Below are 13171 nucleotides of genomic sequence, written 5' to 3' on the forward strand. Positions count from 1 at the left end.
GTTACGTGTTTCTGTGTGAGGAGTCAAGTTGGTCTAGAGTTTTATTAATTTTTATAAAAATGTCTCTGGTTGCACATGTGACATGCTGGTAGTCAACTGTATATTATCCATGTCGTCGTTCAGCCACGTCCCGGTGAAACATAACATTAAACATAACGAACAGAACTCATTTATTCTCCAGTGATTGCACATTCACCAGTAGGACACACACACACACAGATACTGGGACACACACACACACCTTCCCTGTCTACTTCTTTAGCTACTTACTAATGTTGTTTATTGGTTTTCCTCACAGCTTGCGCTACCTGAACGCATCAGCCAATAAGCTGGAGTGCCTCCCTCCAGCCAGCCTATCAGAGGAGGGCTTCAGCAGCCTGCAGGAGCTGTATCTGACCAATAACAGTCTGACGGACAAGAGTGTCCCTCTGCTGACTGGTCACGCCCACCTCAGGGTGCTGCACCTGGCCTACAACCAGCTACAGACCTTCCCAGCCAGGTCTCTCTCTCTCTCTCACACACACACACTCTCTCACACACACACACACTGGGACAGACGCGTGAGCATGTCGTGCACACACACACACTCTCTCTTTTACTGTCTTCTTACTTGACGTGCACACACGTTTGAAAACCCTTATTTTTCTCACCCCCTCTCTGTCTCTCTCTGTATCTCTCTGTCTCTCTCTCTCCCTGGGAGGGGGGCTGGTTTTAACTTCACTGCTATGGAGTGACATTTTACTTAATGGCACTTGAGTTTGCTATGCATGTACAGTAGTTAAATGGTGCCAATAAAGGTTTTCTAAACATCTAAATCCCTCTCTCACTGCCACTGCAGTAAGATGGCTCGTTTGGAGCAGCTGGAGGAACTGGACCTCAGTGGGAACAGGCTGAGAGCGGTGCCCACCACCATCCTGAGCTGCAGGCACATGCACACACTCTCTGCCCACTCCAACAACATCACTGTCTTCCCTGAGGTCCTCCAGCTTCAAGACATGAAGGTAGGACAGACACAACACACACTCTCTGCCCACTCCAACAACATGACTGTCTTCCCTGAGGTCCTCCAGCTTCAAAACATGAAGGTAGGACAGACACAACACACACTCTCTGCCCACTCCAACCACATCACTGTCTTCCCTGAGGTCCTCCAGCTTCAAGACATGAAGGTAGGACAGACACAACACACACTCTCTCCTGATACTCTGACTTCATGGTTGAGGTTGACACGGTCCTGTTTAGCAGTGTCCAGGGTCTGTCACATTAACCAGGGAAAAGTATGGAGGCCAGGGTATATCAGGCCCTTCTCTGGATTTGTCCCATATGACACCCTATTCCCAATATAGTGCCTTTTGACATGTGTCTATGTCCCTCAAACTCAACTCTAGACCTTGAAGCCAGTTACTCTCCTTTTTGCATTGTTCCCCTCCAACCAGGGACTGATTTAGACCTGGGACACCAGGTGGGTGCAATTAATTATCAGTTGGAACAGACAACCAGCAGGTTCCGGACTTTGAATAACCATGGTCTATAGGGTTCTGCCATTTGGGACACAACCTCTGTAATCTCATAAATATATCCCCTAATCCCCTAATAAGATTGCTGTGAAAACACACACACTATTAATAACCCTGACATCTGATCTTGGCCAGCGTGTCTTTGACCTCTCGGTCTCACTCTCTCTCTCTCTCTCCCTCCTGCAGTGTGTGGATCTGAGCTGTAATGAGTTGTGTGAGGTAGTCCTCCCAGAGTCTCTGCCTGCTAAACTACAGGAGCTAGACCTGACAGGCAACCCTCGCCTCAACCTGGACCACCGGAGCCTCGAACTGCTCAAGTAACAACACACAGAGTCAAATGCACACACACCATAATGCATGTACACACCAACCTGGTATCAGAGCATTTTGGATTATTCTGTATGTAAATCAGGGACACTCCATTTAGTATGATATGTTACATTGTGTATGGTATGTATTCATTTGTGGATGTCCACCACCCATTTCGAATGATATGTTACAAATTACGATTCTTATCGTATGTTTCGAATATGCAAAACGTACAATATATTACTAATTTGCAAAACGTATGATATTGCTTTACTTGGCTTATCGCGCTCTAGCGACTCCTTGTGGAGGGCTAGGCGCCTGCAGGCTGACTTCGGTCGTCAGTTGAAATGTTTCCTCCGACACATTGGTGCGGCTGGTTTCCGGGTTAAGCGGGCGGGTGTTAAGAAGGGTTGCTAGACATTTGTGTTATTTGCCCGATGTATTTTTAAACTCCCTGATGTATTTCTTCTCTCTCTCCCTCCTGCAGTAACATTAGGTGTTTCCGTGTGGACCCATCTCCCTTCTCTTTGTGTGGCAGTGAGGGGCCCGGGGAGCCTGCAGTCTGGAGCCACGGATACACAGAGGCCTCTGGGGTCAACAACAAGTCAGTACATACTCTGTCTCTGTATCTCTCCCTTTCTCTCTCTCTCGCTCAGAAATTAACAGTAAACATGACACTTTCTATCTCTCTCTCTCCATCCATCACTCCTCCTCAGTTGGTCTATCTCTGGATAGCCTCTCTTTTCGGAATAGCAGCAGTGTATGTGTCGGTGTATGTGTTATTCCTAACATGTTTGTGTTTCTCAGACTGTGTGTAGCAGCCCTGGCGTTGGACAGTTTCCGTGGAAGCAGGGAGGCTCTGTACGGCGTGTTTGACGGAGACCGGAACGTTGAGGTGCCCTACCTGCTGCAATGCACCATGGGAGATGTGCTGGCCGAGGAACTGCACAAGAGCAAGAACCAAGAGGACTATATGACCAACACCTTCCTCACCATGCAGAGGTACACACATGGTCTCTCTCCCAGATGCACACACAGTTTTTTTCTCAAACATGTGCACACACAAGAACTCCTGTTCATCTCATGTTGTTGTTGTTGTTGTTGTTATAACAGGAAGTTGGGCACGGCAGGACAGAGGCTGGGAGGGTCCGCGGCCCTCTGCCACATCCGTCATGGCCTTGTTGCCCCAAGCGACCGTGGCGGCGGGGGCTGTTTCACGGTGACAGCGGCTAACGTGGGAAGGTGTCAAGCAGTTCTGTGTCGTGATGGCAAGGCCCTCCCTCTCTCCACCACACACACCGTCAGACAGCAGGCAGAGTACCAAAGAGCACGCCAACACCATGCTATCATCACTGAGGTACACACACACTGTACTGTTTGTATGTCTTTGTCTGTGAGTCTGTTGAGAGGTCCTAACACCCCCCCCTCCCCTCAGGACAACAAAGTGAACGGAGTGACGGACTCCACCAGGATCATGGGCTACTCCTTCCTGTGTCCCGCCGTGACCCCACGACCCCACATCTCCACGGTAACCCTCACCCCGCAGGATGAGTTCTTCATCCTGGCCAGCCGGGGCTTGTGGGATACCATGTCCACCTGCGAGGCTGTGGAGGCAGTGCGTAATGTCCCAGACTCCCTAGCAGCAGCCAAGAAGCTGTGTACGCTGGCGCAGGGCTACGGCTGTCCTGACAGTCTGTGTGCTGTGGTGGTGCAGCTGAGTATCACTGAAGACTGCTGCTGCTGTGAGCCCCCACCACCCCCACCCAGCCCCGGCCTGGAAACGCAACACACCCACACTGCTGGTAACACACACCACCACCCCGGCTATGGCTCAGCAGATGGAACTCTACCATTACCGCCTCCGGTGATGGGGACAGGAAGTGAGGTCAGCAGTGAGGTCAGCACGTCAGAGATGAGCAGTGAGGTGGGGTCGACGGCGTCATCGGACGAGCCAGCCAATCAGACGGAGAAGGGCGTGGCCCTGGGGGGTCGCGGGGGGGTGCTGGGGCGGGGAGCGGGGGTGTATGGAGGTGGAAGAGCATCGTTCCAGAGGCAGTACTCGGGGGCTCTGTCTGACAATGGGCTGGACAGTGAGGATGAGGAGCCTATAGCTGGGGTGTTCTCTAATGGGAGCAGAGTGGAGGTGGAGGCTGACATACACTGTCTGAGAGCACGGGCCAGCTCTATACCAATACCCCACACACACCCTGACCCACACACCCACCTTGAGCCTGACCCACACACACACCCTGACCCACACCCCGACCCACACCCCAGCCCTGACCCGCACACACACCCCAGCCCTGACCCGCACACACACCCCAGCCCTGACCCGCACACACACCCTAACACCTCTGTCACACAGCAGCCTGAGCCTTTACCTCCACCCTCCTGCCAGTCAGCCCCCACCCCACCCTCGTCCCCCCCTTATCCGTTTCCTTACCATCAGCCCAGCCCTGACCCTGAGACTAGCCCTGACCCTGTAGTAGAAGAGGAGCTGAGGGCTGTAGAGACAGACACTGTAACACCCAAACACACTGTTCAGGGACAGGAGGTGGGGCCTGGAGAGACTGGAGCAGGGTTGTGTGTGATTGGTGGAGAGGTGCAGTTAGGTGCGGGCTCAGGCTCAGGCTCTAGCTCGGCCAGTAGGACTCTGGGTGGGACTCTGGGGCGTAAGGGGCGGGGTAACGGCTCGGTGGCGTGTCAGGGGCGGAGCCAGGATGTGATAGAGGAGGTGGGCGACGCTCCCGTCAGGAAGCAAGGAGGTTACTTCAACGCTCCGGCCCAGCCGGACCCTGACGACAAGCTCGTCATTCCTCCCGAGCTGGAGGAGGAGATCCGGGAGATCATGAAACAACAACAGGAGCAGAGTCAGACACACTCCCAGGGCCACCAGACACACCCCCAGTCACCGCCTGCAGCAGAATACTACGTCACGCCCTTCTAGCTGACCAGACCGTTCTGTTACAACCCCTTCACAGCACATTAGACCGCACCTGTGAAGAATCCCTGCTACGCCGATTTATAGAATGTCTGGAGATGAGTTCCTGTATGGGTGTGTCCAAAATGACACGCTGTTCAATATCCCAATGAATGGGATCAGAGGTTGAGGAGTTACGGGGGAAACATGCACAGTCCCTCCCGAAACACACCGACCCTCCTGAAGATGCCTCATACCTGCTAATGGCCAGCAATACTTGTTTTATTCTGTTATCATTTTATATTCCTAACTATATGACCCCAGGAAATACAATGCATTTTTATAAACACAGGCATTATTTACTTGCTTCACAATGTTCAAGTTAATTAATTCATTTTTTATCATATTTTGTGATGAATGAAGGAATTGATTAAGCACTTTTTTTATGCAGAGACTTTTATTTGAACTATTATAAAGCTGAATGATACATTCTGCTAGACTGACTGAACTATTATAACGCTGAATGACACATTCTGCTAGACTGACTGAACTATTATAAAGCTGAATGACACATTCTGCTAGACTGACTGAACTATTATAAAGCTGAATGATACATTCTGCTAGACTGACTGAACTATTATAAAGCTGAATGATACATTCTGCTAGACTGACTGAACTATTATAAAGCTGAATGATACATTCTGCTAGACTGACTGAACTATTATAAAGCTGAATGATACATTCTGCTAGACTGACTGAACTATTATAACGCTGAATGATACATTCTGCTAGACTGACTGAACTATTATAAAGCTGAATGATACATTCTGCTAGACTGACTGAACTATTATAACGCTGAATGATACATTCTGCTAGACTGACTGAACTATTATAACGCTGAATGATACATTCTGCTAGACTGACTGAACTATTATAAAGCTGAATGATACATTCTGCTAGACTGACTGAACTATTATAACGCTGAATGATACATTCTGCTAGACTGACTGAACTATTATAACGCTGAATGATACATTCTGCTAGACTGACTGAACTATTATAACGCTGAATGACACATTCTGCTAGACTGACTGAACTATTATAAAGCTGAATGATACATTCTGCTAGACTGACTGAACTATTATAAAGCTGAATGACACATTCTGCTAGACTGACTGAACTATTATAAAGCTGAATGATACATTCTGCTAGACTGACTGAACTATTATAACGCTGAATGATACATTCTGCTAGACTGACTGAACTATTATAACGCTGAATGACACATTCTGCTAGACTGACTGAACTATTATAAAGCTGAATGACACATTCTGCTAGACTGACTGAACTATTATAACGCTGAATGATACATTCTGCTAGACTGACTGAACTATTATAAAGCTGAATGACACATTCTGCTAGACTGACTGAACTATTATAACGCTGAATGATACATTCTGCTAGACTGACTGAACTATTATAAAGCTGAATGACACATTCTGCTAGACTGACTGAACTATTATAACGCTGAATGATACATTCTGCTAGACTGACTGAACTATTATAAAGCTGAATGACACATTCTGCTAGACTGACTGAACTATTATAAAGCTGAATGATACATTCTGCTAGACTGCCTGAACTATTATAAAGCTGAATGATACATTCTGCTAGACTGACTGAACTATTATAAAGCTGAATGACACATTCTGCTAGACTGACTGAACTATTATAACGCTGAATGACACATTCTGCTAGACTGACTGAACTATTATAAAGCTGAATGATACATTCTGCTAGACTGACTGAACTATTATAAAGCTGAATGATACATTCTGCTAGACTGACTGAACTATTATAACACTGAATGATACATTCTGCTAGACTGACTGAACTATTATAAAGCTGAATGACACATTCTGCTAGACTGACTGAACTATTATAACGCTGAATGATACATTCTGCTAGACTGACTGAACTATTATAAAGCTGAATGACACATTCTGCTAGACTGACTGAACTATTATAACGCTGAATGATACATTCTGCTAGACTGACTGAACTATTATAAAGCTGAATGATACATTCTGCTAGACTGACTGAACTATTATAACGCTGAATGACACATTCTGCTAGACTGACTGAACTATTATAACGCTGAATGACACATTCTGCTAGACTGACTGAACTATTATAACGCTGAATGATACATTCTGCTAGACTGACTGAACTATTATAAAGCTGAATGACACATTCTGCTAGACTGACTGAACTATTATAAAGCTGAATGATACATTCTGCTAGACTGACTGAACTATTAAAACGCTGAATGACACATTCTGCTAGACTGACTGAACTATTATAAAGCTGAATGATACATTCTGCTAGACTGACTGAACTATTATAAAGCTGAATGACACATTCTGCTAGACTGACTGAACTATTATAAAGCTGAATGATACATTCTGCTAGACTGACTGAACTATTATAAAGCTGAATGATACATTCTGCTAGACTGACTGAACTATTATTGCTAGAGAGCTGTTTTCTTTCTGCCAGCCAGCAAGGCAGCCTGACTGTGGCTCCCTCCCTAATGGCACCCTATTCCCTATTGCAGAGCCCTGGTCAAAAGTAGTTCACTATATAGGGAATTGGTTGCTATTTGGGACACAGCCTGTGTATGGTTGCCTGTAGGCCTCTAAAGTAGACTGATGCTGAGAGAGAAACTAAATCCTAGGAGTTGCATACTCTTAAGTGTGACATAATAATTGACGTGTACTAATCTTCTCTAAGAGAAAATACTTTTTTTTTTTTTCAGAAGATTGTTGACACAGACAGATGTCTGAGGAAAGGAGGGAGGGAGAGATGGATGGGGAGGCATAGGTAGAATTATAAGGACTGGGGAGAACACTGGAAAGGGGGGGAATACTGGTATTACGCAGCTCAATGAATGTGTGGGGCCTATGTGATCTAATGAACTCACTTCAACAAAGGCATTGTTCTATCTAAGCTAATCACACAGGAAAGCTACTTTTTCTATAATAAATCTACATTTTCAAATAATCATAAGGTTGTTAGCTTGTTTTGTGAGAGGTGGGAAGGGGATAGCCTCGTACGAACCATAGGAAGGGGCAGCAGTGATGGTGTGTGTGTGTGAAAAGAAGACTGCAGTGCAATCACTGTAAAGTGACTTTGGGTGTCTTGGAAAAAGAGCTTAAAGTAAAATGTATGATTTATTATTACTTCCACACTGCTTGGAATGTCTGATGCAACCAACTCCACTCAATGTCATATTCCATTGGGGTCAAGGCTGCAGGTGCAATTGTGATACCATTGTTCCAGTCCCCATTACCTAACATTGCAGAATGTTGTGTATGTCCTAAAGACAGATTGTTACTTCACAGCAGAATTGCAGCGTTCAAAACAACTGGGACTCGGTATTCTCAGACTTCGGGGGGAGTGGAGCCTTTACCTACATCTTGAGCTCGTATTTTCTGAGTTCCCAGTTGTTTTGAACGCACAAAAAAATTCTGAGTGATTCATTGTGACATCAGTGCAAAGAAGATCCATTGTAATGTCATAGCTATGCTGCCTGGGGACACTGCCGGAGAGATGGTGGCCATGTTCGAGAGCATCAAAACCGTAATGTATCATGGGTAAATTGGCTGATCTACAAATAATAATGAGTAGTTATTTATTATGCCAGGTGATTTGTTGTTCAGTCATTCTCGACCTTCAAAGTGGCCCCGTAACAGGGACAGGACTGGGGAGGGGGTGGAGTGGTTATATGGAGCAGGATAACTGATGTACTGTTTCACACCTCTGAAATGTTAGCCAGTCTGACATGGTGGCATCATGGCATGTATTGTATTGTATTGTAAAGCCAAAGGTTTGAGTTTTACTAGAAAATACAAAATAATCAAGCTTGAGTAGCAGATAAATGTAAAGGTTTATTAACATGCAACCTCTATATATACACACACATACAAAAGTGTTATTGATGAATAACAAGACCAGTCTGTGAGATCAGTGGGTCATTCATGTTGCAGTTAAAAAGGAATTAATATCAAATCCATGCTTTACAGAAGTTTACAGAGCAAATGTCTTACCCACTGGGCACAAACTGGGTGAATCAACATTGTTTTTCCATGTCATTTCAACAAAACATTCAAGGTGATGATATTGGAATCAACATCAAACTTACTGGATTTGCAAAAAGTTAGGGAGATGTCTTTTTTCCACCCTACTTTAAAACTAAATGGTTCACATTTTTGTTGATTTAACTGTTGACAACTCAAAAGTAAATCAAAACTAGATGTTGAACTGACATCTTTGCCCAGTGGGTAGTTGCAAGTCCCATTACTGTCAAAAATGGACAGACAGTTTTAATGAAAAGGGATCGAGTGAAAAAGCACTTTGGTCCCTTCCGGGTTTCATCTGTGGTGTCGTCCGAAATGGCACCCGATTTCCTACAATCTATTTATTGTGACCAGAGCCCTATCAAAAGTAGTGCACTCTATAGAGAATAGGGTGCCATTTGGGGCTCAACCTGCGTCGCCGTCACAGAGCGGTATCAGACCGTAGTGGTGCCCTATGGGGGTGGGAGCTGGCAGTAGGGGGGCGTCTATCCCTCTCCTCGTGTAGCCTGCGATCCTTCAGGTAGCCCCTGACCCAGCGCACCGTGTGGAACGTAAGCACCGTACCGGCAGTGTAGAGTATCGCAGTGATCAGCCCAAACAAAGCCACGGCCGCGTCTGCCCCTCCCACATCACAGTTCATCCAGGTTAAACCTGAACGTGCGTACAGCCTCTCCCTTCTCTTACACACGTCTGTACTGTTTACCTGGATGACAAAGTGGAGGTACAACCCCACCGCCACCACGTAGAGTACTGCTCCCAAACCCTGGAACACCAATGCTCCCATCAGCAGCTTCTGGCCCAGCAGGTGAGCGGGCTTGTTCCCGGAGACCACGAACAAGAGGGAGACAACACCGAAGACTAGGGCAAATGCCACGCCCCCGTAGATTCCCGGAGCTCTCATCTGGCTGTACTGCATGTCCAGGTCTCTCACCTGCAATCAAGTACGGTGTTAGGGTGGGGTCTTCATAACAGGGAATGTAGACAACTGTCTTGTGTAGATGCTATGATAGAATGTACCGTGTTATGACAAAGGATCTTTGAAATCCATGATTACATCCCAAATGGTACCCTATTCCCTATATAGTGCACTACTTTTGACCAGAACCCTCAAAGTAGTGGACCATATAAGGAATAGGGTACTATTTGGGACATAACACTTGTTTCTGTCTTGTACCTGTTGCAGCTCTTGGCCCTCGAAGGGGATGTTAGTGTTAAGGTTGAAGCTGCCTCCCGCCAGGCCACCCATAGCAGACATGCCTGACATCACCATCTGAGCTGCCACCACACAGATCAGGACCAGGGCATTGGTCAGGACTGAACAGATCAACACGATACCTATAGATTAAATAAAAAATCTAGTCACATGTACAGCACCAGTCAAAAGTTGACACCAACTCATTCAAGGGTTTTTCTTTTCTAGATTGTAGAATAATAGTGAAGACAAACTTAAGTAACACACATAGAATCATGTAGTAACCAAAAAGTGTTAAACAAAACAAAATGTTTTAGATTTGAGATTCTTCAAAGTAGCCGCTCTTTGCCTTGATTGCCAAGCGTGTGCAAAGCTTTCTCTCAACCAGCTTCACCTGGAATGCTTTTCCAAAAGTTTTGAAGGAGTTCTTACATATGCTGAACACTTGTTTCCTTCACTCTGCGGTCCAACTCATCCCAAACCATCTCAATTGGGTTGAGTTCAGATGATTGTGGAGTCCAGGTCGTCTGATGCAGCATTCCATCACTCTCCTTCTTGATCAAATAGCCCTTACACAGCCTGGAGGTGTGTTTTGGGTCATTGTCCTGTTGAAAAACAATTTATAGTCCCACTAAGCGCAAACCAGATGGGATGGTGTATCACTGCAGAATGCTGTGGTAGCCATGCTGGTTAAGTGTGCCTTACATTTTAAATAAATAAATAACTGACAGTGTCACCAACAAAGAACCATCACACCATCTCCTCTATGCTTAACAGTGGGAACGACACATGCAAAGATCATCCATTCACCTACTCTGCGTCTCACAGACACCGAAAATCTCAAATTTGGACTCAGACCAAAGACAGATTTCTACCTGTCTAATGTCCATTGCTCGTGTTTCTTGTCCCAAGCAAGTCTCTTCTTCTTATTGGTGTCCTTTAGTAGTGGTTTCTTTGCAGCAATTCGACCATGAAGGCCTGATTCACAGTCTCCTCTGAACAGTTGATGTTGAGATGTGCCTGTTACTTGAACTCTAAAGCATTTATTTGGGCTGCAATTTCTGAGGCTGGTAACTAATGAACGTATCCTCTGCAGCAGAGAACTGGGTCTTCCTTCCCTGCGGTGGTCCTCATTAGAGCCATAGAGCTTGATGGTTTTTGCGACTGCACTTTTCCAGATTGACTCACCTTCATGTCTTAAAGTAATGATGGACTGTCATTTCTCTTTTCTTATTTGAGCTGTTCTTGCCATAATATGGACTTGGTCTTTTACCAATTGGGCTATCCTCATTAAATGTTTGGGAGCATAATTAGTGTGACTTCCTTTATATTTATCCCATAATCAACTGATCACATTGCTCTGCTCAAATCAAAGCAACAGGTGGTGTGTGCGTGTTAAAACAGCAACGCGAGTAAAATGCAGTTTTACTAGCCTGGGTGAGAACCGGTCCCACCAGTATTAGGAGAGGGAGAAGTATGTCCAGGGGTAGGAGTATCGCTGGGCGGGTGTAGGCGTAGTTTAGGTGAAGAGAGGGAAACTAAATCCTGACACTATGACTGACTGTGTTTGTGTGTGATGCAGTGTTCAGCTAACCACACAGGCAATTACTTCCTCGTCACAGGTATGACCGACTGTCTATTGTGACTCACTTTCTCCACCCAATTGTTTCTCTCTGCTCTCTGTCCCAATCTAAGACACTAACATTACATACCTCTCCTAGAGCAGATATTGGTGCATTTGGACCCATTATGATCCTCTCCTGGGGCTTCTTGGTGCCGCACATGTTTAAGCGGGGGTGTGGAGTCCCTGTAATATGGAGGCTGAGAAGAGGACCTGAGGGGGAGAGAGAGGGTTGAAGTGCTTCTCTCTCCTACAACCAGCTCTTAGGGGTGGCAGACAGGCTACATCGTGCAGTCTGTCACCATAGATGCCTAGTGACTGCGTGTGAACATCCTGTGAACACACCTGTCGCTTGATGGTTGTCTAGCATTGTGCTGCAGCTCACGTCGTGGCCTGTGTTCCCGATGCTCGTGGAGACCACCGTTTCTCCCCCTTTGCCCTCTGTGCGGCTGGCTCATAACTGCACGGAAAAACACCCAATGTGTCATAAACGCGCCATACCACCCCGACCTTTGAACACAGTGCCACAGTGGTAAATCACAAATTGTGTAAAAAGAAAATGCGTGAAATAGAATGGCTGTAGCCTGTGATTCTGATTAGGCATGAAAGTAAAAACATTTCATAAGTCTCAACAACGTATGATTCTCGGAGCCCACAGCCATTTACGCTCTGAACTGTGAACCGTTTCAACTGTAAGTAACCAAACTACCATAAAGGGGGACACAAGGCTATATCAATCGAAAAACAAAAACTTACTGGCAGTTGAGGTGATTCCGTTTGGTGAACTATGAATCCGAAAATGTAAACATTTTTGTGGAGATCACAGTTCGCTCACCCAAGAAATATGTCCTACCTTGTTGTTCAGGTGACCGACTCCACCCACCAGAGAAGAAGTAAAGGCGGAAACCTCTCGCTCGAATAAGACAGGTGGAGGAGAAGAAACTGTATGATGAGAGTTTTAATGTCTATGGAGGAGACAGTAAAGTAGAATGGCGTCTCGTCAGCAGTGTGTTTATGATGGTTGTTGACAATGACAGCCTTGGGGACTCTTGCCGCGTTGAAAACTACTGGGAACTCGGGAAAAAACGAGGTCAAATCATGATCTTCAGGTTGTAAAGTCGGAGCTCCAGCAAGTGGCCCGAGTTGAAATTCCGAGATTGATGACCGTTCAAATCTATTTTTCAGTCGTTTTTTTCCGAGTTTTCAGTTGTTTTTAACACGGAATTTGTCTCTGACCAAGCAATGACCAGTACGTCTGAATCGGCCGCTTTGTCTACCTCGTCCCATCTCCGCGAAAGAAGCTTCTGATTGGATGTCCAGAATGTTGCTTTGACTCTCCATTAATTCAACCCTTGGAATGTCTTATATGAGAAGATGAGGTCGTTTGTATGCATAGGCCTACCGTGCGGTTGAATTTCAATGACAATTGTCAATATTTGTTTAAGGGCACACTGCGCCACTGTTATCACTGAA

The 13171-nt window shown here is 45.9% G+C and overlaps 2 protein-coding genes across 5 annotated transcripts in view; one reads left to right on the plus strand and one right to left on the minus strand.

Moving 5' to 3' along the window:
- LOC110523018 (PH domain leucine-rich repeat protein phosphatase 1) overlaps positions 1 to 7812 on the plus strand; it is a 59059-nt gene extending 51247 nt beyond the window's left edge. Inside the window, exons 11-17 of one of the 2 annotated variants that reach the window (XM_036978554.1) lie at positions 299 to 499; positions 839 to 1169; positions 1704 to 1834; positions 2314 to 2430; positions 2634 to 2828; positions 2940 to 3183; positions 3262 to 7812. In XM_036978554.1, the coding sequence (XP_036834449.1) occupies positions 299 to 499; positions 839 to 1169; positions 1704 to 1834; positions 2314 to 2430; positions 2634 to 2828; positions 2940 to 3183; positions 3262 to 4773 (2731 nt within the window). In that variant the 3' untranslated portion in view covers positions 4774 to 7812. The remainder of the gene's footprint in view (positions 1 to 298; positions 500 to 838; positions 1170 to 1703; positions 1835 to 2313; positions 2431 to 2633; positions 2829 to 2939; positions 3184 to 3261) is intronic. The other variant, XM_036978556.1, reaches the window with a different exon arrangement.
- An 864-nt stretch (positions 7813 to 8676) lies between these two features.
- si:ch211-191a24.4 (uncharacterized protein LOC100150331 homolog) lies at positions 8677 to 12901 on the minus strand. 3 transcript variants are annotated; one of them, XM_036978558.1, is made up of 5 exons: positions 12552 to 12901; positions 12044 to 12158; positions 11790 to 11911; positions 10060 to 10220; positions 8677 to 9816 (listed from the first exon to the last, which is right to left on the minus strand). In XM_036978558.1, exons 2-5 carry the CDS (start codon positions 12154 to 12156, stop codon positions 9307 to 9309), a joined length of 906 nt encoding a protein of 301 aa, XP_036834453.1. In that variant the 5' UTR covers positions 12157 to 12158; positions 12552 to 12901; the 3' UTR covers positions 8677 to 9306. The 3 variants fall into 3 exon arrangements, with proteins under 3 accessions (XP_036834453.1, XP_021460201.2, XP_036834452.1); XM_021604526.2 differs by having other exon boundaries at positions 12455 to 12596; XM_036978557.1 differs by having other exon boundaries at positions 12044 to 12208; positions 12455 to 12569.
- Between the last annotated feature and the right edge of the window lie 270 nt (positions 12902 to 13171).

The sequence above is a fragment of the Oncorhynchus mykiss genome, chromosome 5, assembly GCF_013265735.2.
Source record: "Oncorhynchus mykiss isolate Arlee chromosome 5, USDA_OmykA_1.1, whole genome shotgun sequence".
NCBI classification, from domain to species: domain Eukaryota; kingdom Metazoa; phylum Chordata; class Actinopteri; order Salmoniformes; family Salmonidae; genus Oncorhynchus; species Oncorhynchus mykiss.